This window comes from Bombina bombina, chromosome 12 (assembly GCF_027579735.1).
Source record: "Bombina bombina isolate aBomBom1 chromosome 12, aBomBom1.pri, whole genome shotgun sequence".
Taxonomy (NCBI): Eukaryota; Metazoa; Chordata; class Amphibia; order Anura; family Bombinatoridae; genus Bombina; species Bombina bombina.
Window position 1 is genome coordinate 68,270,110 of NC_069510.1, and position 26,124 is coordinate 68,296,233.

The 26,124-nt window shown below is 39.7% G+C and overlaps 1 protein-coding gene across 1 annotated transcript in view; it reads left to right on the forward strand.

The window, feature by feature from the left end:
* MAN1B1 (mannosidase alpha class 1B member 1) overlaps positions 1-25,298 on the forward strand; it is a 131,018-nt gene extending 105,720 nt beyond the window's left edge. The window contains exons 11-13 of the mRNA XM_053695718.1: positions 18,042-18,242; positions 18,783-18,914; positions 20,450-25,298. Coding sequence (XP_053551693.1) covers positions 18,042-18,242; positions 18,783-18,914; positions 20,450-20,647 — 531 coding nt within the window. The 3' untranslated portion in view covers positions 20,648-25,298. The remainder of the gene's footprint in view (positions 1-18,041; positions 18,243-18,782; positions 18,915-20,449) is intronic.
* Positions 25,299-26,124: the final 826 nt, after the last annotated feature.

Below are 26,124 nucleotides of genomic sequence, written 5' to 3' on the forward strand. Positions count from 1 at the left end.
AGAAACCTGACATTTTAACAGGGGTATGTAGACTTTTTATATCCACTGTATGTGCAGCCACCAATAATAAGATTTTGCATTGCTGATCCTTAGCCTACCTGCGTATGCTTTTAAACAAAGGATACCAACACATCAAGGCAGATTAGATTATAACCGTAAATTGGAAGCTGATTAAAACTGCATGCTCCATCTGAATCATGAAAGTTTGTTTTTTTTTCTTCTTCTTAAACGGGTCCAAAGCTGCATTCATTACTTTTGAGAAATACAGAACTTGGCCACCAGGAGGAGACAGACACCCCAGCCAAAGGCTTAAATACCTCCCCCACTTCCTTCATCCCCCAGTCATTCTTTGCCTTTTGTCACAGGAGGTTGGCAGAGGAGTGTCAGAATATTCAATAGTCTCTTATGGAGGGTAGTACTCTTCGGAATGGGACTGGAGTTTTAAGTAGTCCCGTCAGCCTCAAAGTGAGAACTTGGGATGGTTTTGCCAAAAGACTCTCCCTGCATCTTCGGACTCTAACTTTCATCCAACTCATATTAACATCTCCATAGGCAATCAGCGTTGACGAGTTTCGCTGCCTGCTTTCTTCACTCAAGTCCATGTCAGAAGCGATGCTGTCGCACTTGAAGGGCCGTGTTCCTGTTCCACGGCGTAGATCGTTTCATTTTACTTTCAATATGAGAATATACTGGCCTTTTTGTCAGGCCACGCGGTCCTTGTGGACTGGCACACTTTTCATTGGCCTGCACGGTGCACCTGTTCTCCATTTCTGTATTCCTGACCGGGTGGTGACGGAGAGTCTGTTTCACTAGTTGTCTGGGTCATAGGAGGTGGTGAGGGCCTCAGCCATTGGGGGGTGTAAGTTGCAGTTTATATTTTATCCATAATTTCAATAACCAAGTTAAGGAGGATTCTGATTTTGTGGAGACGGATGTCTCTAAATTGGATTCTTCTTCTTGCGAAGAGTATGAAATGGCCTGGGTAATCCATGCCCATCAGTTATGTTCCGAATGCCGCTTTAGAGTGCTCTTGTCTCCCGATTCGGGGAACTTAGAGTCTGCCGAGCCATCCGCCCCTGAGGATCCCATATCCTGTGAGGCTCGCGCCCTAGAAGCTTCTCTTGCTACGCAAGCAGGTGTCTCAAATACCGTTACCTCTTCTCCGGAAGGCGGCTTGTTTCCTCCAGAGGTTACAGCACGGTTCCTCCAGAGGTTACAGCACGGTTCCTCATGGCCATATCTATGGCGTTGGCGCATTTACATTTTCCAGGTGGATTCTGTCCGTGTTCCTTTAACCAGGGCTAGTCAGGCGTGGGATCGTCTGGATCAGATCAGCCCTCTGGAGAAGGTTTCCTCTGAGGCTTCAGGGGTCTATGGGTCATCAGTTGCCCCGGCGGAGGTAAGTCTTGCCTTTCGTTATAGACTGGCACGCCTTTGTGTCCTGCTGAGGCATGTTTTGGCAGTGCTGGAGGATCCCAGTCCTAATGGGTCGATGGATCCTCTGTCTTACGTTCCAGACAGCAAGCAGGGTTAGACGAAGGGGGATGTGGTCAATCTCCTTGTCATCTCCACTTTTTCCTTTTTTGAGGTATCTTATTCCAGTTCAGAGCTTTAGAAGAATTGTGTCTTTGACTGACTGGTCTTGTTAGTGTGTCCATTCTTCTTGGGCTTTCACCTGCGGATGCTGCCCTCATTTACTTTGATCCGGTTAGGATGTATTTTATTTTCAAAAAGCTCATGTCTGTTATAGTTTTTTTCCTTTTTGAATTTTTTTTTTCTCTCTGGGATTTGATACTAGCGATTTTGTGGTTGTTTTGGCACTTCCACGGAAGTTAGACATAATGTCCTAACATTATTTATTTATCGTTTATTTTGTCTTTCCCTACTAGGGCTTCGACTTTTCGGTGGCCTTGGACAAGTTCTAGGGTGCCCTATGTATCGGGCTGGTCCTGTTAGGGCACTGGTTTTTCTGTTCCATGAGGTGTGTATCTACCACGTGGTGCCCATTGTAACCGTTCCTTGGTATGTTATAGGAGGCCTTTCGTTCCTAGACGTCAGGCTGGTCCTCGTTTATTCCTTTGGGTTGGGCATCAGTGGAGATTGTCCTAATTCTGATGGCTGGCAGGGTTACCGAGCTCGGATCCTGCTAATGCTTACTTTGGGGTTTCCTGACTTTGGTTTGGAAAGTAGCATTTTCTCCTTCCCAACAGTGTTGGAAGTTCAGATGACTCCTTGAAAATCTGTGGTACCAGGTTAGGTGGTGATTACTCGTCTCCTCTATTGGTATTTCTTTCATGTAATTGGCAAGAGTCCATGAACTAGTGACATATGGGATATACAATCCTACCAGGAGGGGAAAAGTTTCCCAAACCTCAAAATGCCTATAAATACACCCCTCACCACACCCATAATTCAGTTTTACAAACTTTGCCTCCTATGGAGGTGGTGAAGTAAGTTTGTGCTAAGATTTCTACGTTGATATGCGCTTCTCAGCATTGTTGAAGTCCGATTCCTCTCAGAGTACAGCGAAATGTCAGAGGGACGTGAAGGGAGTATCACTTATTTGAATACGATGATTTCCCTAACGGGGGTCTATTTCATAGGTTCTCTGTTATTGGTTGTAGAGATTCATCTCCTACCTCCCTTTTCAGATCGACGATATACTCTCAATTTACCATTACCTCTACTAATAACTGTTTTAGTACTGGTTTGGCTATCTGCTATATGTGGATGGGTGTCTTTTGGTAACTATGTTTTCATTACTTAAGACACTCTCAGCTATGGTTTGGCACTTTATGCATTTATATAAAGTTCTAAATATATGTATTGTACTTATATTTGCCATGAGTCAGGTTCATGTATTTCCTTCTGTAGACTGTCAGTTTCATATTTGGAAATGTAAACATTTTTAAGAAATGTATTTCTTACCTGGGGTTAAGTCTTTTTTCAATGGACTACTTCTTGCAATTGCGGGTATTAGGACCGCGGGTGCGTCAAATGCTAAACTTTATTGCGTCATTCTTGGCGCGAAAAAGTACGTTTATGACGCAACTTCGTCATTTCCGGCGTCATACGTGACGCCGAGACCTTTCACACGGCGGCGTCATTAGTGACGCAAGGGTGTCATTTCCGGTTAATTTTTTTCATTATTTCAATACCCCTTATTTGTTTGCCTCTTGCTTTTTGCTTTAAGAGGCCTATGCTATTGCATTTTTTCCCATTCCTGAAACTGTCATATAAGGAAATAGATTTTGCTTTATATGTTGTTTTTTCTTTTACATTGTGCAAGATGTCCCATTCTGATCCTGTCTCAGAAGTTTCTCCTGGAACATTGCTGCCTGACATCGGTTCTACCAAAGTTAAGTGCATTTGTTGTAAAATTGTAGAAATAATTCCACCGAATGTCATTTGTAATAGTTGTCATGATAAACTTTTACATGCAGATAGTGTTTCCATCAGTAATAGTACATTGCCAGTTGCAGTTCCTTCAACTTCTAATGTGCATGATATACCTGTAAATTTTAAAGAATTTGTTTCTGATTCTATTATGAAGGCTTTGTCTGCATTTCCACCTTCTAATAAACGTAAAAGGTCTTTTAAAACTTCTCATTTAGCTGATGAAATTTCAAATGACCGACAACATAATTCATCCTCTTCTGATGAGGATCTATCTGCAACAGAAGATCCTTCCTCAGGCATTGACACTGACAAATCTACTTATTTATTTAAAATAGAGTATATGCGTTCTTTATTAAAAGAAGTGTTAATTACTTTGGATATTGAGGTAACCAGTCCTATTGACGTTCAGTCTAATAAACGTTTAAATGCCGTTTTTAAACCTCCTGTGGTTTCCCCAGGGGTTTTTCCCATTCCTGAGGCTATTTCTGATATGATTTCTAGGGAATGGAATAAGCCAGGTACTTCTTTTATTCCTTCTTCAAGGTTTAAAAAATTGTATCCTTTACCAGCAAAATCTATAGATTTTTTTGGGAAAAAATCCCCAAAGTTGATGGGGCTATTTCTACTCTTGCTAAACGTAACACTATTCCTATGGAAGATAGCACTTCCTTTAAGGATCCTTTAGATAGGAAGCTTGAATCTTATCTAAGGAAGGCCTATTTATATTCAGGTCATCTTCTCAGACCTGCTATTTCTTTGGCTGATGTTGCGGCTGCATCAACTTTCTGGTTGGAGAATTTAGCGCAACACGAATTGGATTCTGACATATCTAGCGTTATTCGCTTACTGCAACATGCTAATCATTTTATTTGTGATGCCATTTTTTATATCAAAATTGATGTTAGATCCATGTCTTTAGCTGTTTTAGCTAGAAGAGCTTTGTGGCTTAAATCCTGGAATGCTGATATGACATCTAAATCTAGATTACTATCTCTTTCTTTCCAAGGTAATAATTTATTTGGTTCTCAGTTGGATTCTATTATTTCAACTATCACTGGGGGAAAAGGAGTTTTTTTGCCTCAGGATAAAAAACCTAAGGGTAAATCTAAGGCTTCTAGTCGTTTTCGTTCCTTTCGTCAGAATAAGGAACAAAAACTCAATCCTTCCCCCAAGGAATCTGCTTCTAATTGGAAGCCTTTCTCAAATTGGAATAAATCCAAGCCATTTAGGAAACCAAAGTCAGCTCCTAAATCCACATGAAGGTGCGGCCCTAATGCCAGCTCAGCTGTTAGGAGGCAGATTAAGGTTTTTCAAGGATTTTTGGATAAAATCTGTCCAAAATCATTGGATTCAGAGCATTGTCTCTCAAGGGTATCGAATAGGATTCAGAGTAAGACCTCCTGTGAGAAGATTTTTTCTCTCACGTATCCCAGCAAATCCAGTAAAAGCTCAGGCTTTCCTGAAGTGTGTTTCAGACCTGGAGTCTTCAGGGGTAATCATGCCAGTTCCTCCTCAGGAACAAGGTTTGGGGTTTTATTCAAACCTATTCATTGTACCAAAGAGAGAAAATTTATTCAGACCAGTTCTGGATCTAAAAATTTTGAATCATTATGTAAGAGTACCAACTTTCAAGATGGTGACTATAAGGACTATTCTGCCTTTTGTTCAGCGAGGACATTATATGTCCACAATAGACTTGCAGGATGCATACCTTCATATTCCGATTCATCCAGAACACTTTCAGTTTCTGAGATTCTCTTTTCTAGACAAGCATTACCAATTTGTTGCTCTTCCATTTGGCCTAGCAACAGCTCTAAGAATCTTTTCAAAGGTTCTGGGTGCCCTACTATCTCTAATCAGAGTACAGGGTATTGCGGTAAACTAGTACTCTAGTGAAAACTAATATCACTAAGGTACTTATAAGAGGCGCCTAGGAGTAACAAACGGTAAGAAGTAAAAATAAGCAAGTGTCTAAAAAATGATTATAAGAAAGATAAGACAATGATATCTATAATATACAAACTGTCATCCAAAATGGGATGGCATGTGACGGCAAAGTCCTTGATATCCGTAATATAAAGTCCCAGAAAAGATGTGGTTCCAAACGGGAGGGCCGCTCCTCTAGAGTGTCACGCCACGACACAAGGATAGGGAATCTAGAGAAATCAAAATAGAGGGCGCCACATGGTGCAGATCAGATGGTAAATGATAAAACAGACTAGGAGCACAAAAGAATCCTACTCACGAGATGTAGAGCACAGATGTGCAAAAACAGCAGTCCGGAACCGCTTGTCGTCCGGTAGACCAAATGGATATGATCACAGGGGCGAATCCTCGTCTCACCAGGGAGAGTCCAGGGATGCCTTAGGGCAGGAGTCAGTCAGCAGATAGGAATCCAGCAGTGTCCAGTCCCACACCTCAACTGACTAGAGAAGAGGCTAGACCAGTTCCAAGGGAGTCAACGATTCAGAAGATCAAAAAGGTAGGCAGCAAGTGAGGAGATGAATAAATCTGTCAGCCTGTGGTTTGGATAAGGGTTTGTCTGCAAGTTCCTTGAAAGGACAAATCTCCGCTCTTTCTGTTTTATTTCACAGAAAGATTGCTATACTTCCTGATATTCACTGTTTTGTACAGGCTTTAGTTCGTATTAAGCCTGTCATTAAATCAATTTCTCCTCCTTGGAGTCTTAATTTGGTTCTGAAGGCTTTACAGGCTCCTCCATTTGAGCCTATGCATTCTTTGGATATTAAACTACTTTCTTGGAAAGTGTTGTTCCTTTTGGCTATCTCTTCTGCTCAAAGAGTTTATGAGCTATCTGCTCTTTCTTGTGAGTCTCCTTTTCTGATTTTTCATCAGGATAAGGCAGTTTTGCGGACTTCTTTTCAATTTTTACCTAAGGTTGTGAATTCTAACAACATTAGTAGGGAAATTGTTGTCCCTTCCTTGTGTCCTAATCCTAAGAATTCTTTGGAGAGATCCTTACATTCTTTGGATGTGGTAAGAGCTTTGAAATATTATGTGGAAGCTACTAAAGATTATAGGAAGACTTCCAGTCTATTTGTTTTATTTTCTGAAAGGTCAGAAGGCTTCTGCTATTTCCTTGGCTTCTTGTTTGAAACTTTTGATTCATAAAGCTTATTTGGAGTCGGATCAGGCCCCGCCTCAGAGAATTACAGCTCATTCTACTAGATCAGTCTCCACTTCGTGGGCTTTTAAGAATGAAGCTTCAGTTGATCAGATTTGCAAAGCGGCGACTTGGTCCTCTTTGCATACATTTACTAAATTCTACCGTTTTGATGTATTTGCTTCTTCGGAAGCAGTTTTTGGTAGAAAAGTTCTTCAGACAGCTGTTTCAGTTTGATTCTTCTGCTTTTTTATTTGTTTTTGTTTTTTCAAACTTGAAAATAAACTTATTTTTTTGTGTTGTGGATTAATTTTTTCAGCAAAATATGGCTGTTTTTATTTTTATTCCCTCCCTCTCTAGTGACTCTTGAGTGGAAGACTCCACATCTTGGGTATTGATATCCCATAATTTATGTAAGAACTTACCTGATAAATTCATTTCTTTCATATTGGCAAGAGTCTATGAGGCCCACCCTTTTTATGGTGGTTATGATTTTTTGTATAAAGCACAATTATTTCCAAATTTCCTTTGTTGATGCTTTCTACTCCTTTCTTTATCACCCCACTGCTTGGCTATTCGTTAAACTGAATTGTGGGTGTGGTGAGGGGTGTATTTATAGGCATTTTGAGGTTTGGGAAACTTTGCCCCTCCTGGTAGGGTTGTATATCCCATACGTCACTAGCTCATGGACTCTTGCCAATATGAAAGAAATGAATTTATCAGTTAAGTTCTTACATAAATTGTGTTTTCTCTTGTTAAGTGTGTTCAGTCCACGGGTCATCCATTACTTATGGGATATATTCTCCTTCCCAACAGGAAGTTGCAAGAGGATCACCCAAGCAGAGCTGCTATATAGCTCCTCCCCTCACATGTCATATCCAGTCATTCTCTTGCAACACTCAACAAAGAAGGAGGTCGTGAGAGGAGTTAGGAGTTTTTTAATTAGTTATTCTTCAATCAAAAGTTTGTTATTTTAAATGGCACCGGAGTGTGCTGTTTTTTCTCTCAGGCAGTATTGGAAGAAGAATCTGCCTGCGTTTTCTATGATCTTAGCAGACGTAACTAAGATCCACTGGCTGTTCTCGCACATTCTGAGGAGTGGGGTAACTTCAGAAAAGGGAATAGCATGCTGGGTCCCCTGCAAATGAAGTATGTGCGGTAAAATATTTTCTAGGAATGGAATTGACTAAGAAAACACTGCCGATACCCATATGATGTAAGTACAGCCTAAAATGCAGTAGTAGCGACTGGTATCAGGCTGGTAAATGTATACACAGTAGAGTTATTTTCTATGGAATAGATTTTGACTGAAAAAATACTGGTAATACTGTAATAATGTATGAGCCTTAACTGCAGTAGAAGCGACTGGTAGCAGGCTTAGTGATAACTTTACACGACATTTGAAATGTTGTTTTCTCTTGTTAAGTGTGTTCAGTCCACGGGTCATCCATTACTTATGGGATATATTCTCCTTCCCAACAGGAAGTTGCAAGAGGATCACCCAAGCAGAGCTGCTATATAGCTCCTCCCCTCACATGTCATACCCAGTCATTCTCTTGCAACCCTCAACAAAGGAGGAGGTCGCGAGAGGAGTTGGAGTTTTTACTTAATTATTCTTCAATCAAAAGTTTGTTATTTTAAATGGCACCGGAGTGTGCTGTTTTTCTATCTCAGGCAGTATTTGGAAGAAGAAACTGCCTGCGTTTTCTATGATCTTAGCAGGCGTAACTAAGATCCACTGGCTGTTCTCGACATTCTGAGGAGTGGGGTAACTTCAGAAAATGGGAATAGCATGCGGGGTCCCCCGCAAATGAGGTATGTGCAGTACAATATTTTCTGGGAATGGAATTGACTAAGAAAACACTGCTGTTACCTGTATGATGTAAGTACAGCCTTAAATGCAGTAGTAGTGACTGGTATCAGGCTGATAAATGTATGCACAGTAGAGTTATTTTCTAGGGACTAGAATTTGACTGAGAAAATACTGTTAATACTGAAATAATGCTTAAGCCTTATCTGCAATGGAAGCTACTGGTAGCAGGCTTAGTGATAACTTTGCATGACATTAAAAAAAGTTTGTTTTTAAAACGTTTACTGGCATGTTATTCGTTTTGTGAGGTACTTTGGTGATAAATCCTTTTGGGCATGGATTTTTTTCCACATGGCTAACGTATATTTCTGCATAGAAACCGTTATATCAGGTCTCCCACTGTTGTAAATGAGTGGGAGGGGCCTTTTTTAGCGCCTTGTTGCGCAGTTAAAATTCTAGCACAGTCTTCCTGCTTCTTCCTCCTTGATCCAGGATGTCTCTAGAGAGCTCAGGGGTCTTCAAAATTCGTTTTTGAGGGAGGTAATCAGTCACAGCAGATCTGTGACAGTGTGTTTGACTGTGATAAAAGCGTTAAATCTTAATTTGATATCCGTTTTTGGGTACTGAGGGGTTAATCATCCTTTTGCTAATGGGTGCAATCCTCTGCTAATTAATACATTTAAAGAATTGTTGACTATAACTGAATTAGTTCTTTGTTATTCAACTGTGTTTTAAAAGCGCTGCAGCGTTTTTTATATTGCTTGTAAACTTATTGAAAGTAATTTCCAAGCTTGCTAGCTTCATTGCTAGTCTGTTTAAACATGTCTGATACAGAGGAATCTGCTTGTTCATTATGTTCAAAAGCCGATGTGGAGCCCAATAGAAATATGTGTACCAATTGTATTGTTATTACTTTGAATAAAAGTCAATCTGTACCGATAAAGAAATTATCACCAGACGACGAGGGGGAAGTTATGCCGTCTAACTCTCCTCATGTGTCAGTACCTTCGTCTCCCGCTCGGGAGGTGCGTGAGATTGAGGTGCCAAGTACATCAAGGCCCTTACAAATCACTTTACATGATATGGCTAATGTTATGAAAGAAGTATTATACAATATGCCCGAGTTAAGAGGCAAGCGCGACAGCTCTGGGTTAAGGACAGAGCGCGCCGATGACACGAGAGCCATGTCTGATACTGCGTCACAATTTGCAGAACATGAGGACGGAGAGCTTCATTCTTTGGGTGACGGTTCTGATTCGGGGAGACCGGATTCAGAAATTTCAAATTTTAAATTTAAGCTTGAGAACCTCCGCGTGTTGCTAGGGGAGGTGTTGGCGGCTCTGAATGATTGTGACACGGTGGCAATCCCAGAGAAATTATGTAGGCTGGATAAATACTATGCGGTACCGGTGTGTACTGACGTTTTTCCTATACCAAAGAGGCTTACAGAGATTATTAGCATGGAGTGGGATAGACCCGGTGTGCCTTTTTCCCCTCCTCCGATATTTAGAAAGATGTTCCCTATAGACGCCACCACACGGGACTTATGGCAGACGGTCCCTAAGGTGGAGGGAGTAGTTTCTACTTTAGCCAAGCGTACCACTATCCCGGTGGAGGATAGCTGTGCTCTCTCAGATCCAATGGATAAAAAAATTAGAGGGTTACCTTAAGAAAATGTTTGTTCAACAAGGTTTTATATTACAGCCTCTTGCATGCATTGCCCCTGTCACTGCTGCAGCGGCATTCTGGTTTGAGTCTCTGGAAGAGGCGATTCGCACAGCACCATTGGATGAGTCTTTGAGCAAGCTTAGAACCCTTAAGCTGGCTAATGCGTTTGTTTCGGATGCCGTAGTGCATTTAACCAAACTTACGGCTAAGAATTCCGGATTCGCCATACAGGCACGCAGAGCGCTATGGCTTAAATCCTGGTCAGCAGATGTAACTTCTAAGTCTAAACTACTAAACATTCCTTTCAAAGGGCAGACCTTATTCGGGCCCGGCTTGAAGGAAATTATTGCTGACATTACTGGAGGTAAGGGCCACACCCTTCCTCAGGATAGGGCCAAATCAAAGGCCAAACAGTCTAATTTTCGTGCCTTTCGTAATTTCAAGGCAGTAGCAGCATCAACTTCCTCCGCTCCAAAACAGGAAGGAACTACTGCTCGTTACAGACAGGGTTGGAAAGGCAACCAGTCATGGAACAAGGGCAAGCAGGCCAGAAAGCCTACTTCCGCCCCTAAGACAGCATGAAGACAGGGCCCCCTTTCCGGAGACGGATCTAGTGGGGGGCAGACTTTCTCTCTTCGCCCAGGCTTGGGCAAGAGATGTACAGGATCCCTGGACGTTGGAGATTATATCTCAGGGATACCTTCTGGATTTCAAAACTTCTCCTCCAAAAGGGAGGTTTCATCTGTCAAGGTTATCAACAAACCTAGTAAAGAAAGAGGCATTTCTACAATGTGTACAAGAACTTTTAGTGATGGGAGTGATCCACCCAGTTCCGCGAACGGAACAGGGGCAAGGGTTTTATTCAAATCTGTTTGTGGTTCCCAAGAAAGAGGGAACCTTCAGACCAATCTTAGACTTAAAAATCTTAAATTCCTAAGGGTTCCATCGTTCAAGATGGAAACCATTCGGACCATCCTACCCATGATCCAAGAGGGTCAATATATGACCACAGTGGACTTAAAGGATGCCTACCTTCACATACCGATTCACAAAGATCATTATCGGTACCTAAGGTTTGCCTTTCTAGACAGGCATTACCAGTTTGTAGCTCTTCCCTTCGGGTTAGCTACGGCCCCGAGTTTTTACAAAGGTTCTGGGCTCACTTCTGGCGGTACTAAGACCACGAGGCATAGCAGTGGCTCCGTACCTAGACGACATTCTGATACAAGCGTCAAGTTTTCAAAATGCAAAGTCTCATACAGAGATAGTTCTAGCATTTCTGAGGTCCCATGGGTGGAAAGTGAACGTGGAAAAAGAGTTCTCTGTTACCACTCACAAGGGTTCCTTTTCTAGGGACTCTTATAGATTCTGTAGAGATGAAGATTTACCTGACGGAGTCCAGGTTATCAAAGATTCTCAATGCTTGCCGTGTCCTTCACTCCATTCCAAGCCCATCAGTAGCTCAGTGCATGGAAGTAATCGGCTTAATGGTCGCGGCAATGGACATAGTGCCATTTGCGCGCCTACATCTCAGACCGCTGCAACTATGCATGCTAAGTCAATGGAACGGGGATTACTCAGATCTGTCCCCTTTGCTAAATCTGGACCAGGAGACCAGAGATTCTCTTCTCTGGTGGTTGTCACGGGTTCATCTGTCCAAAGGAATGACTTTTCACAGACCAGATTGGACGATTGTAACAACAGATGCCAGCCTACTAGGCTGGGGAGCAGTCTGGAACTCCCTGAAGCCTCAGGGATCGTGGACTCAGGAGGAGAAACTCCTCCAGATAAACATTCTAGAATTAAGAGCAATATTCAATGCTCTTCTAGCTTGGCCTCAGTTAGCAACACTGGGGTTCATCAGATTTCAGTCGGACAACATCACGACTGTGGCTTACATTAACCATCAAGGGGGAACCAGGAGTTCCCTAGCGATGTTAGAAGTCTCCAAGATAATTCGCTGGGCAGAGTCTCACTCTTGCCACCTGTCAGCGATCCACATCCCAGGCGTGGAGAACTGGGAGGCGGACTTTCTAAGTCGCCAGACTTTTCATCCGGGGGAGTGGGAACTTCATCCGGAGGTCTTTGCTCAACTGATTCATCGTTGGGGCAAACCAGAACTGGATCTCATGGTGTCTCGCCAGAACGCCAAGCTTCCTTGTTACGGATCCAGATCCAGGGACCCGGGAGCGGTGCTGGTAGATGCTCTAGCAGCTCCTTGGGTTTTCAAGATGGCTTATGTGTTTCCTCCGTTTCCGTTGCTGCCTTGATTGATTGCCAGAATCAAACAGGAGAGAGCATCAGTGATTCTGATGGCGCCTGCGTGGCCACGCAGGACCTGGTATGAAGACCTAGTGGACATGTCGTCCTGTCCTCCATGGTCTCTGCCTCTGAGGCAGGACCTTCTAATTCGGGGTCCTTTCAACCATCCAAGCCTAATTTCACTGAGACTGACTGCATGGAGATTGAACGCTTGATTCTATCAAAGCGTGGTTTCTCAGAGTCGGTTATTGATACATTAATACAGGCTCGGAAACCTGTTACCAGAAAAATTTACCATAAGATATGGCGTAAATATTTATATTGGTGTCAATCCAAGAGTTACTCATGGAGTAAGGTCAGGATTCCTAGGATATTGTCTTTTCTACAAGAGGGTTTAGAAAAGGGTTTATCTGCTAGTTCCTTAAAGGGACAGATTTCTGCTCTGTCTATTCTTTTACACAAACGTCTGGCAGAAGTTCCAGACGTTCAAGCTTTTTGTCAGCTTTTAGCTAGGATTAAGCCTGTGTTTAAGACTGTTGCTCCGCCGTGGAGCTTAAACTTAGTTCTTAAAGTTCTTCAAGGTGTTCCGTTTGAACCCCTTCATTCCATTGATATTAAGCTGTTATCTTGGAAAGTTCTGTTTTTGATGGCTATTTCCTCGGCTCGAAGAGTATCTGAGTTATCTGCCTTATATTGTGATTCTCCTTATCTGATTTTTCATTCAGACAAGGTAGTTCTGAGTACTAAACCTAGGTTTTTACCTAAGGTAGTTTCTAACAGGAATATCAATCAAGAGATTGTTGTTCCATCATTATGTCCTAATCCTTCTTCAAAGAAGGAATGTCTTTTGCATAATCTGGACGTAGTCCGTGCCCTGAAGTTCTATTTACAGGCAACTAAAGATTTTCGGCAAACTTCTTCTCTGTTTGTCGTTTATTCTGGACAGAGGAGAGGCCAAAAGGCTTCGGCCACCTCTCTCTCTTTTTGGCTTCGTAGCATAATACGTTTAGCCTATGAGACTGCTGGACAGCAGCCCCCTGAAAGAATTACAGCTCACTCCACTAGAGCTGTGGCTTCCACCTGGGCCTTTAAGAATGAGGCCTCTGTTGAACAGATTTGCAAGGCTGCAACTTGGTCTTCACTTCATACCTTTTCAAAATTTTACAAATTTGACACTTTTGCTTCTTCAGAGGCTGTTTTTGGGAGAAAGGTTCTACAGGCAGTGGTTCCTTCTGTTTAATGTTCCTGCCTTGTCCCTCCCATCATCCGTGTACTTTAGCTTTGGTATTGGTATCCCATAAGTAATGGATGACCCGTGGACTGACTACACTTAACAAGAGAAAACATAATTTATGCTTACCTGATAAATTTATTTCTCTTGTAGTGTAGTCAGTCCACGGCCCTGTCTTTCAAGGCAGTTCTAAATTTTAATTCAAACTCCAGTCACCACTGCACCCTATAGTTTCTCCTTTCTTGTCTTGTTTCGGTCGAATGACTGGATATGACATGTGAGGGGAGGAGCTATATAGCAGCTCTGCTTGGGTGATCCTCTTGCAACTTCCTGTTGGGAAGGAGAATATATCCCATAAGTAATGGATGACCCGTGGACTGACTACACTACAAGAGAAATAAATGTATCAGGTAATCATAAATTATGTTTTTTTTTTCTTGGATTGTCCTTTTTGAATCCATTTGCGATGGTACCTCTTCCTTAAGGGGTCGAGGTTGTTTGTGCCTCTTGTTTTTTTTACTTTTCTTGGGGCTGGTTTTCTGGTCATCTGTTTCTAGAAGCTCTGGCTTTTTGGCCTTTTTCTTCCCCCCCTACGGTATCTCGTCTGCTACCATATTTTTGGAGCTCTGGAGATTGTGTTGTCTCTTTTTTTTCTTCCCTGTGCTTCTTCTGATGGGGAGAGTCCACAGCTCCCCGCCCGCGTTTTTTCTTTGGGGCGGCCGTAATTTTTTTTTTTTCTTCTTGCTAGATTGTTACTTCAGTCAACAACTTTCCAATTTTTTTCTATTATCTATTTTGATTTGTTCTATTTATATCCTTTTTTTGAAAATCATATGTGGGTAGGCTCAGGGGCAGTAATGCACTACTGGGAGCTAGCTGCTGATTGGTGGCTCAATCAGTGTGTTCAACTACCTCCCTGTAGGACATCGCTGCTCATTCAACAAAGAATACCAAGGAAATTAAGCAAATTTGATAATAGAAGTAAATTGAAAAGTTGTTTAAAATTCTGTTCTTTATCAGAATTATGAGGGGGGGGGGGGTTTAAAAAATAAAACTGTGCTCTGTTTGCTACGTGGAATAAATTAACAGGCTCTCCTATTCATGCAGGTTTCTACAGGTGGATTCTCCTCCATCAACAATGTACAAAGCATCAGCAGCCCTGAGCCAAGAGATAAGATGGAGAGTTTTTTCCTGGGGGAGACCCTCAAATATCTATACTTGATTTTTTCTGATGATGTGGACCTTATCAACTTGGATAAATTTGTATTCAACACTGAGGCTCATCCCCTTCCTATCTGGACATGAGGAGGAGCAGTACGACGGTTCTGTTGTCTTTGCAAGGACCGTTCTTCTTTGTTGTTGGGAGTCCATGAAGAAGTGATATTAATCATACAATCAGCACCTCCACTTAAAACATTCAGATATATTCACTGCTGCTGTAGATATATTGATAATAAACTCTTGAACTGTATTACATATGGCAGTGTATCTGCATCAGGGACAGTGGGCTTCTTTGTGCATAGTTTACAATGGTAGTTAACGCAAGGATTCACTCAGGACCAAATATACGGCAGAGCATTGACGGTGGCTCCTGCACCGGTATATGTGAGAGATGCTGGGGGGGATAGCATTGGTTAAACTCTTTACCCGCAATGTGGTTTCGGGCTTCAAGTAATTTGGTTTCTAACATGAGATCTGCCATGTATTGTGCCTCCTAGTCTTGTCATGAAGGGTGAGAATGGCCAGTTACCAAAACCGTATGAAAGGTTCTTAAACTCAGGGATGAAAGGAATGTGGTGAGATGCTTTATTTGAGCCCTTTGAAAAAAAAACCCGTTAATATGTTGACCACAATGGAGCAGTGATTCTTCCTTACCAAACTCAACAGGAGGATTTCAGCAAATGCTCCTTCAAGCTTGGACTTGCCAGGAAGCCGTCCCACTTACTTTGTACGGGAACACTGTGAATAATCGCCATGAGAGCTGTGATTGCACCCACACTCGCCAAAACAATGGAAACGTCTCTACAGCATCATGTGTACATTAGTATGTTTTCTTTTATTTGCTTCTTTTTTCCTTGTTTTATCTACTTGACGCACCATGCAGATTTTTATTCCACCAGTTGAAGGTTTCTTGAGTGCTTGTGATGGACCAAGGTTCAGGTTTATCTGTTGCTGGACACAACAGGCTTATTGCCCGGGGGGGGGGGGTATTCTTTAATAGTAACTTTCCTGTGGTCAGATAGAGATAACCTTCAAGTCTGACGTTTGGGTATCTCAATGTTTTTAACAACAAAAGGGAGAGAGAGACATGCTTCAAAAGTCTTAAAGGGATATGAAAGCCAATTTATTTTTTTTCTTTCTCAATTCAGATAGAGAATGCAATTTTAAGCAACTTTCTAATTTACTCCTATTCATTTTTCTTCATTCTTTTGGTATCTTTATTTGAAAAGCAGCAATGTAAGCTTAGGAGCTACCCAATTTTTAATTCAGCACCTGGGTAGTGCTTGCTGATTGGTGGCCACATTTTTCTTTTTCAAATAAAAATACCAAGAGAACGAAGAAAAATTGATAATGGGAGTAAATTAGAAAGTTGCTTAAAATTGCTGCTCTGACTCATGAAAGGAAATAATTTAGGTTTCATATCACTTTAACTACATCAGTGAGACCACGCCTACAATTCAGTATGAAATAGATCAACACTCTGTTGTAGGATGCTTTATTTTTCCTATGAACCAGGCACAGCATTAATGAATCCGTTCTATTCTGTCTTCGTATCCTTTGTCACATGGTTTTGTAATTAAAGAGACATGATAGTCAAATAATACATTGCTGTAATATCAATATTAAAAACAAAATTCTAGTTAGTGCTCCCCCTTCTAGCCAATAAAGCTCACGGAAACATTGCTTATTTACATCATTAGGGGTACAGCAGTAGGTATAGTTTCTTTCTGTGTGGGCTGGTCAGAATTTATTTACTACCTTGTCCCTTTAAAGCTGCTACAGTGATATCTGGTCATCTGTTTCTAGAAGCTCGGGCTTTTTGGCCTTTTTCTTCCCCCCCTACGGTATCTCGTCTGCTACCATATTTTTGGAGCTCTGGAGATTGTGTTGTCTCTTTTTTTTCTTCCCTGTGCTTCTTCTGATGGGGAGAGTCCACAGCTCCCCGCCCGCGTTTTTTCTTTGGGGCGGCCGTAAATTTTTTTTTTTTTTTGTCACCTTTCTCACCCTGACATTTCTCTTACTGTTGTTCCCTCGGCAGAATGACTGGGGGATGAGGGAAGTGGGGGAGGTATATTTAAGCCTTTGGCTGGGGTGTCTTTGGCTCCTCCTGGTGGCCAGGTTCTGTATTTCCCAAAAGTAATGAATGCAGCTGTGGACTCTCCCTGTCAGAACAAAAGAAAATTATCAGGTAAGCATAATTTTAAGTTTTTTTGTTTTTTTATATCTTGTCCTTTAATTACATCTATGGAGGTTCCCCACTAAATGAGAATACTGAAGGAAGCTGGGCAGATAATTGTTAAAACCAACAGCTAAGGAGCCGGACCATTTTCGGTTCAGCATCTAGGTTGCACTTGCTGATTGGTGGCTAAAATGTACCAACCAATCGGCAAGCGCTGGTCATTAAGGACCAGTGCCATACCCTGGTTTTCGTTAAAACAAATGTAAATATTTAAAAGTTACAGGTGAAAAGAATCTCTTCTTGTCAGAGCCTTGTCTGCGCTAACAGCATTATTATTGCTTTTGTTTCCCAGGACCTGCACTAACTTTAGTGCAGGTCATGGAAGCCGAGCGCGCTAAGCCTCCTGTTAGCTCGGCTGATGCTCTGGCAAGAACAGAATGGGGTTAGGGCACTCGCCAGAGCGAGCTATAAGGTAAGTATTAATCCCTTAAATAATTAAAGGAAACTAATGAATACTGATGATTTTCATCAGTAGTTTTTCATTTTCTTTCATTTTCTTTGTGCATTCATTTGGATATTCGTTTCATTAAAACAAAACTCTGACTTTCTTCACGAAAGTCTAATCAATAGCATGTCTGGGAAAAAAAATGTAATTTGAATGCTTCTATAAAATTAGCCAAATTGAAGTATATTTGTAAAAAAAAAACGTCTAAAGGTGCCCTAAAGTCAAAATTAACTTTCAGGATTCAGAAAGAACATGCAATTTTAAGACACTTTCCAATTTATTTCTATTATCAAACTTTGCATTGTGTATGTGTATGTATGTATATGTATGTGTATATATATATATATATATATATATATATATATATATATACACACACTTTCTGAGGCACCAGCTACTACTGAGCATGTGCAGAAAACTCAATTTATACGTAGGAATCTGGTTGGCTTTTGGCTGTCACATGATATAGGGGGCAGACAAATTGAATTCAATTTTAAAATTTGTCTGAAAAAAAATCTACTGCTAGAAATTCAGAGTTGGTGCATTTCTTGATCATAAAATTCTACTGTATTAAATGGTCCTGTAAAGTGCAAGGGCCTTCCCATGATTACAATCTGTGCATGTTTGTTTTCTTATCTGTAGGATCACTTGGTGTGCTTCTTACCTGGCACTCTTGCCTTGGGAGCCCATAATGGCATAACATCCGATCACATGGAGTTGGCCGCTGCCCTTATGGAGACTTGTTACCAGATGTATAAACAGATGGAGACTGGACTGAGTCCTGAAATATCACACTTCAACATTCACTCTGTGCCGAGCAGCGTCAAGGACATTGACGTGAAGGTTTGTAATAAAATAAATAACATTTAATCGGTGTTGAATCATTTGTATTGAAAATATCCTTCCTTACCTGGCTTAGATCTAATTCGGTAGAGCACATCATTTTAAGACTATCATCCCTGCACTACTTTTGTGCTTAACCCCTGCTAAGGGATTAAAAACACACTAGGAGTACCGCTCAGGACCCGCAGAGCACTGCTGGTCCCAAGCAGAAATGTCAGCTGATCTAATCAGCAGCTTGTCGCACGACTCAGCTGTGTAACTAGTGCAGCTGATTGCATAAGCGGTGGTTTCTGCTCCGGACTAGCAGTGCTCTGCGGGTCCTGAGTGGTACTTCTACTGTGTATTTAATCCCTTTGCGAAGGTTAAACACAAAGTAATGTAGGGTTGATAGTTTTAAAATTACACACTGTAACAAATTAGACAATGTCACTATTATCGTCCTTTAATTAGAAACTGCTACTGCAAACCTCTGGCTCAAGTTGCACATTTTGCATGGCTTTTACAAATAGCTTACGTTGCAGCCTTTGTTTTTCTCTTTAGCCTGCTGACCGGCACAATCTGCTGAGGCCTGAGACGGTGGAAAGCCTCTTCTATCTGTATCGGTTTACCGGTGACACCAAATACCAGGACTGGGGCTGGGAGATTTTGCAAAGCTTCAACAAACACACACGGGTAATGCTGCAAAGTGTATCTCTGGCATATAAGATTTTAATTAAGTTGTCACAGCAACACACTAAATATAAACTCTCGATTTAGCTTTTGTAAGAGTGATTGCACTATTTCGTACTGTGGTGTTTTCTCTTATATGCTCAGGGTCTGATCATCTACAGTATATGTGTGTACTTGTATTTTATTTATATGTGTATATATGTATTTACAAATGTGTGTGTATATATATATATAATATATATATATATGTATATATATATATATGTATATATATATATATATATATATATATATATATATATATATATATGTGTGTGTGTGTGTATGTGTATATATATATATATATATATATATATATATATATATATTGTGTTTAACTATGTATACACTGTAAATCTCTCCCCGCTAAGTACCATGATTTATCTAAAAAATAAAATAACTTCAAATTTGACCTTGAGAGATGTTTATCTCACTTTGCAGTGTTCTGTATATGAAGGAGAGACATCTACCTTACAATATAAGGTCTAAAAAAATCCCAAAGATATTGTGTGATTTCTCTCCGTGCCTGCAAGTTATTAATGATCGGGCACTCAATCTCCATTTTTGTAGGTGGAATTAAGTTTAAAAAAAAAAAAAAAAAAAAGAGTATGCCCTATAGATTAATATTTATAATCCTGATGCCAAACAAAATACACACACGTGACAGGGATATGGCCAAAAAAATCATATATATTCCAGCCTCCAATTCATAAAAAAGACTTCTCTTTGCTGGGTCCATAGGGAAAACAACAACGTTTCAGGCCTGCAATAGCCCCTTAGTCATGTATTTATGTGTAATACATGACTAAGGGCCTATTGCAGGCCTGAAACGTTGTTTTCCCTATGGACCCAGCAAAGAGATAATAAAGGTCTTTTTTTTATGAATTGAAGGCTACATGATTTTTTGCGACTGTGGAGGACTTTGGAAAGTCTTTGGTTCCGTGCCCCAGTGCTGTAAGTGTGTTCTTTTCCTAATTTGTATGAAGAATATGGCTAAACAATGGCATGATCCAAACCAAATGAAGCAAAACATGCACTATAAAAATAACAAATGCATACTTTCATTGGAAAGATGGTTAACTGGATGACACAACACCGTAATTCAGAATCTTGCTAGATTGTTACTTCAGTCAACAACTTTCCAATTTTTTTCTATTATCTATTTTGATTTGTTCTATTTATATCCTTTTTTTGAAAATCATATGTGGGTAGGCTCAGGAGCAGTAATGCACTACTGGGAGCTAGCTGCTGATTGGTGGCTCAATCAGTGTGTTCAACTACCTCCCTGTAGGACATCGCTGCTCATTCAACAAAGAATACCAAGGAAATTAAGCAAATTTGATAATAGAAGTCAATTGAAAAGTTGTTTAAAATTCGGTTCTTTATCTGAATCATGAGGGGGGGGGGGGGGTTGTCCCTTTAAAAATTTGATTTTAAAAAATAAAACTGTGCTCTGTTTGCTACGTGGAATAAATTAACACTCTTTCCTATTCATGCAGGTTTCTACAGGTGGATTCTCCTCCATCAACAATGTACAAAGCATCATCAGCCCTGAGCCAAGAGATAAGATGGAGAGTTTTTTCCTGGGGGAGACCCTCAAATATCTATACTTGATTTTTTCTGATGATGTGGACCTTATCAACTTGGATAAGTTTGTATTCAACACCGAGGCTCATCCCCTTCCTATCTGGACATGAGGAGGAGCAGTACGACGGTTCTGTTGTCTTTGCAAGGACCGTTCTTCTTCGTTGTTGGGAGTCCATGAAGAAGTGATATTAATCATACAATCAGCACCTCCACTTAAAACATTCAGATATATTCACTGCTGCTGTACATATATTGATGATAAACTCTTGAACTGTATTACATATGGCAGTGTATCTGCATCAGGGACAGTGGGCTTCTTTGTGCATAGTTTACAATGGTAGTTAACGCAAGGATTCACTCAGGACCAAATATACGGCAGAGCATTGACGGTGGCTCCTGCACCGGTATATGTGAGAGATGCTGGGGGGGATAGCATTGGTTAAACTCTTTACCCGCAATGTGGTTTCGGGCTTCAACAAGTAATTTGGTTTCTAACATGAGATCTGCCATGTATTGTGCCTCCTAGTCTTGTCATGAAGGGTGAGAATGGCCAGTTACCAAAACCGTATGAAAGGTTCTTAAACTCAGGGATGAAAGGAATGTGGTGAGATGCTTTATTTGAGCCCTTTGAAAAAAAAAACGTTAATATGTTGACCACAATGGAGCAGTGATTCTTCCTTACCAAACTCAACAGGAGGATTTCAGCAAATGCTCCTTCAAGCTTGGACTTGCCAGGAAGCCGTCCCACTTACTTTGTACGGGAACACTGTGAATAATCGCCATGAGAGCTGTGATTGCACCCACACTCGCCAAAACAATGGAAACGTCTCTACAGCATCATGTGTACATTAGTATGTTTTCTTTAATCTGCTTCTTTTTTTCCTTGTTTTATCTACTTGACGCACCATGCAGATTTATTCCACCAGTTGAAGGTTTCTTGAGTGCTTGTGATGGACCAAGGTTCAGGTTTATCTGTTGCTGGACACAACAGACTTATTGCCCGGGGGGGGGGGTATTCTTTAATAGTATCTTTCCTGTGGTCAGATAGAGATAATCTTCAAGTCTGACGTTTGGGTGTATCAATGTTTTTAACAACAAAAGGGAGAGAGAGACATGCTTCAAAAGTCTTAAAGGGATATGAAACCCAATTTATTTTTTTTCTTTCTCAATTCAGATAGAGAATGCAATTTTAAGCAACTTTCTAATTTACTCCTATTCATTTTTCTTCATTCTTTTGGTATCTTTATTTGAAAAGCAGCAATGTAAGCTTAGGAGCTACCCAATTTTTAATTCAGCACCTGGGTAGTGCTTGCTGATTGGTGGCCACATTTTTCTTTTTCAAATAAAAATACCAAGAGAATGAAGAAAAATTGATAATGGGAGTAAATTAGAAAGTTGCTTAAAATTGCTGCTCCGACTCATGAAAGAAATAATTTAGTTTTCATATCACTTTAACTACATCAGTGAGACCACGCCTACAATTCAGTATGAAATAGATCAACACTGTTGTAGGATGCTTTATTTTTCCTATGAACCAGGCACAGCATTAATGAATCCGTTCTATTCTGTCTTCGTATCCTTTGTCACATGGTTTTGTAATTAAAGAGACATGATAGTCAAATAATACATTGCTGTAATATCAAAATTAAAAACAAAATTCTAGTTAGTGCTCCCCCTTCTAGCCAATAAAGCTCACGGAAACATTGCTTATTTACATCATTAGGGGTACAGCAGTAGGTATGGTTTCTTTCTGTGTGGGCTGGTCAGAATTTATTTACTACCTTGTCCCTTTAAAGCTGCTACAGTGATATCTTAAATGGATATTTTTTTGCAACTATAAAATGCTTTAGTACTTAGTAATGACTGTGTGTTTAACACCTGCGAAGGTTGTGTAAAAGTCAAGTTGTGTTCCCATGCACAATGCATTGCAGCCCCAGAGCAAGACACAGTAAGCTAATATAAAAGGGGCGTACATATGTACCAGCGGTTAAATAAGAGTCTGCATCACACTCATGAATGGCATATTGAGAAATACACATTTATATAATAAATACTCTGAAGAACAGCGCTTTATTATTACACTAAAATGTCCCTTTAATACCCTGGAATGCGATTACCATTTGATTTCTGTTTTTAGTCTGAACTGAAATCCTACAGTATTTTGTTAATGACAAGAACCCATCTGCTAAGCTGTGGTTGTAACGATCGCAGACGTGTTTTGTTCATTCTAAATGCAGATTAAAGGGATGTGAAACGCATGATTCAGATAGAGCATGCAATTTTTAAGGGGCAGTCTACACAAAAATGTTTGTAAAAAGATAGATAATGCCTTTACTATCCATTCCCCAGCTTTGCACAACATTGTTGTATTAATATACTTTATAACATTTAAACCTTTAAATTTCTGCCAGTTTTAAAGGCTCTATTGACAGCCTCTTAATCAAATGCTTTTATTTTTGTTTTTCACAACAGGAGACTGCTAGTTCATCTGGGCCATAAAGATAACATTGTTCTTACGCCCGAGAAGTTATTTAAGAGTTATCACAATACAGTACTAAATGCAAGTCATTAGATAATAAATAAAAAGTCATGTGATCAGGGGGCTGTCTGCAGAAGCTTAGATACAAGGTAATCACAGAGGTAAACAGTATCTTAATATAACTGTTGGTTATGCAAAACTGGGGAATGGGTAGTAAAGGTATTTATTTTTTAATACAATAAAAAAAATCTTTTGTAGACTGTCCCTTTAAGCAACTTTTTAATGTACCCCTATTATCAATTTCTCTTTGTTCTTTTGGTGTCTTTATCTGAAAAGCAGGCATGTAATCTTAGATGACCCATTTTTGGTTCAGCACCTGTCTTAAATGTAGCCACCAATCGGGAAGCGCTACCCAGGGTGCTGAACTAAAAATGGGCTGGCTCCTAAGATTACATTCCTGCTTTTGAAATAAAGATTTGCATGCTATCTGAATCGTGAAAGAAAAACTTTGGGTTGAATATCCCTTTAAACATGGCTGCTATTTTTAAAAAACTAGCAGAATTATTTGCTTAATCCATAGCCAGGTACAGCAACTTGGAATTTGAAGGGTTTAGCAATCCGGAAACTGGGAAAATGTGGGTTGGGAAGCAAAAAAGCAAATAGTAGATAATTTATTGAAATCCTCCAGTTTGATATCAAATTCTCTGTAGTCCTTGGAACTCTACTGCTTATTCATCTATAGAATAAACAAAACCGCTTGGGTTCTACAGTACTGCTATTTTATTAAGTATACATATTGGTGAATTGTTTTTCAGAATAATATATTTATAAATATATAAATAAAATTTATATTAAAGATTATATAAATAAATTTTCATTTACGTTGTAAATTTGTATATTTTATAAATTGTTTCTATAATTTTTATGATTCTGACTAGGGAGGACTAGAAACTTTATGTTCTGTTTTTATGAATCGTAGTAACGGTTTTCTGTCTAAAGAGCAGGATGCTACCAGCTTATTGCAAAATCATAAAGGACAGCTTTAATTGAACTCAAATCCAGAGTGACAATCCGTATGGGAACAATTCAAGAATTAGCAGCATGATAGATTATTTATCCCATTAATATCTAATATTAATATATAAATAAATATATATATATATATATATACACAGTGTGTGTATGTGTATATATGTATATGTGTATTTGTATATATATATATATATATATATATTTATTATATATAATTACGTGTATTCGGATACTGTTAATATTTGGCTCTTTTTCGAAACCGGATTTCTCTTTCACAAGAATAAATCTGAAAAGAGGCAAATACCGCAAACACCCGCCGCCTTCCTCACTTGGATACTAACGAAGGATCTGAATGCATACATACACATTCATTATATTTTTTATATATATATATATATATATATATATATATACTTTTGCTTTAAAGGAATAGTCGAGTCAAAATTAAACTTTCATGATTCAGATTGAGCAGGCAATTTTAAGATTTTGAAAAAACAAGAATGAAAGCATAGGATCTGGCCCATTTTTAGTTCAGAACCTGGGTAGCGCTTTCTGATTGGTGTCTAAATGAGGCCACCAATCAGCAAGCGCTACCCAGGTGCTAAACCAAAAATGGGCTGGCTCCTAAGGTTACATTCAAATTAAGACACCAAGAGAACAAAGACAAATCGATTATAGGAGTAAATTAAAAAGATGCTTAAAATTGCTTTATCTGAATCATGAATATTTAATTTTGACTAAACTGTTCCTTTAAAGGTATTTAAAAAATAATTAAAAACTGGCTTTTTTCCCAGAAGTTAGATTCTAAATGATGGAAAGTATTATGTCCTTTTCTTTCTAGAGATGCCAGTTGCAGTTGGTCTGAAACTAAACTATATAATGCAGAGAGGGGTCTTGGGCAAGTGTTGGCTGTGTAAATTTCTTCTGCTGGACATAAAATTGTATAGTTTTTTTTTTTTCTGGCTTTTATAGCGTTGACTCATTTCCTAGTTCTCGTCGTGAAGTTTTTTTTTTATTATAATGCTGTACCATTAGCCAAGCTTTGTCTATATGACGTACATATTATACTATTATGCCTATAGTACAACTGTGTATATAGTTTTTTCCATGTACTAATACCATCTCAGGTTGTGTAATTTTTTTCAGCTCATTACTTGGGTCCACTTTCTGTATTAACAAAATTATTTTGTTTTAAACTGCTTATATATTCAGGATCACATAGTAATTAAAATATTGTGCAATTCATCACATATTGCTATTCAGTATTCTCATTCTATCTTCTTTCTAAATTGACTTACTTTATTTCTGGATTAGTCAAAAGGGGGCGCTCAACTGAAAAAACATGGAGGATAGAAAATTGTTTTCATGGGGTCTGGATCCTCAATAGTAACTAGGAAACTGGGGTGGTGCTTGCTGATTGATGGCTACATTTATGGGGGGGGGGGTGCATGCAGGTGTTTTTATCAGTGCGTGTGTGCATGTGTCTTGAGTGTGTGTGGGTGTCTGTATATTTGTGGGTGTGTGTTTATGTATATTTTTGTGTGTGTATATATGTATATTTGTGTATGTATCTGTGTGTGTATATATATATGTATATGTGCGTGTGTTTTGCTTCCACTATTTCATTAAATATCAATGTAAAATTGCTGTACCCCCTTGGGCCTAAGATATCCAGTCCTCTCCTGCTAATAGAGTTCACAATCCACCACCCACACCCACTCTTATGTCATTCTAAACGCCCCCTACCTGCAAATATTAACCTTTGAACTTGCATGTCGTCTTCAAGACTAAGAATGTTTTAATTAAAATACATTTAAAAAGAATGGGTAACCTTATAGTACTAATAATCAGTATTCTATCTCATCTAGTGCGCAATGTGTTTGTGAAGCAGCGGGGTGAGACAACGTGTCTGATGTAGTCTCAGAATGTTTATATACACACAGCGCCTACACAAAATAATACACGATCCCAAAATGAGATCCCTAATAAACTCAAAAGTTAGTTATAATAGTACAGAAAGAGGGAGCACCAAAAAATGCTAAAGTATCACTCTATTGAACTTAACACAAATCCTAA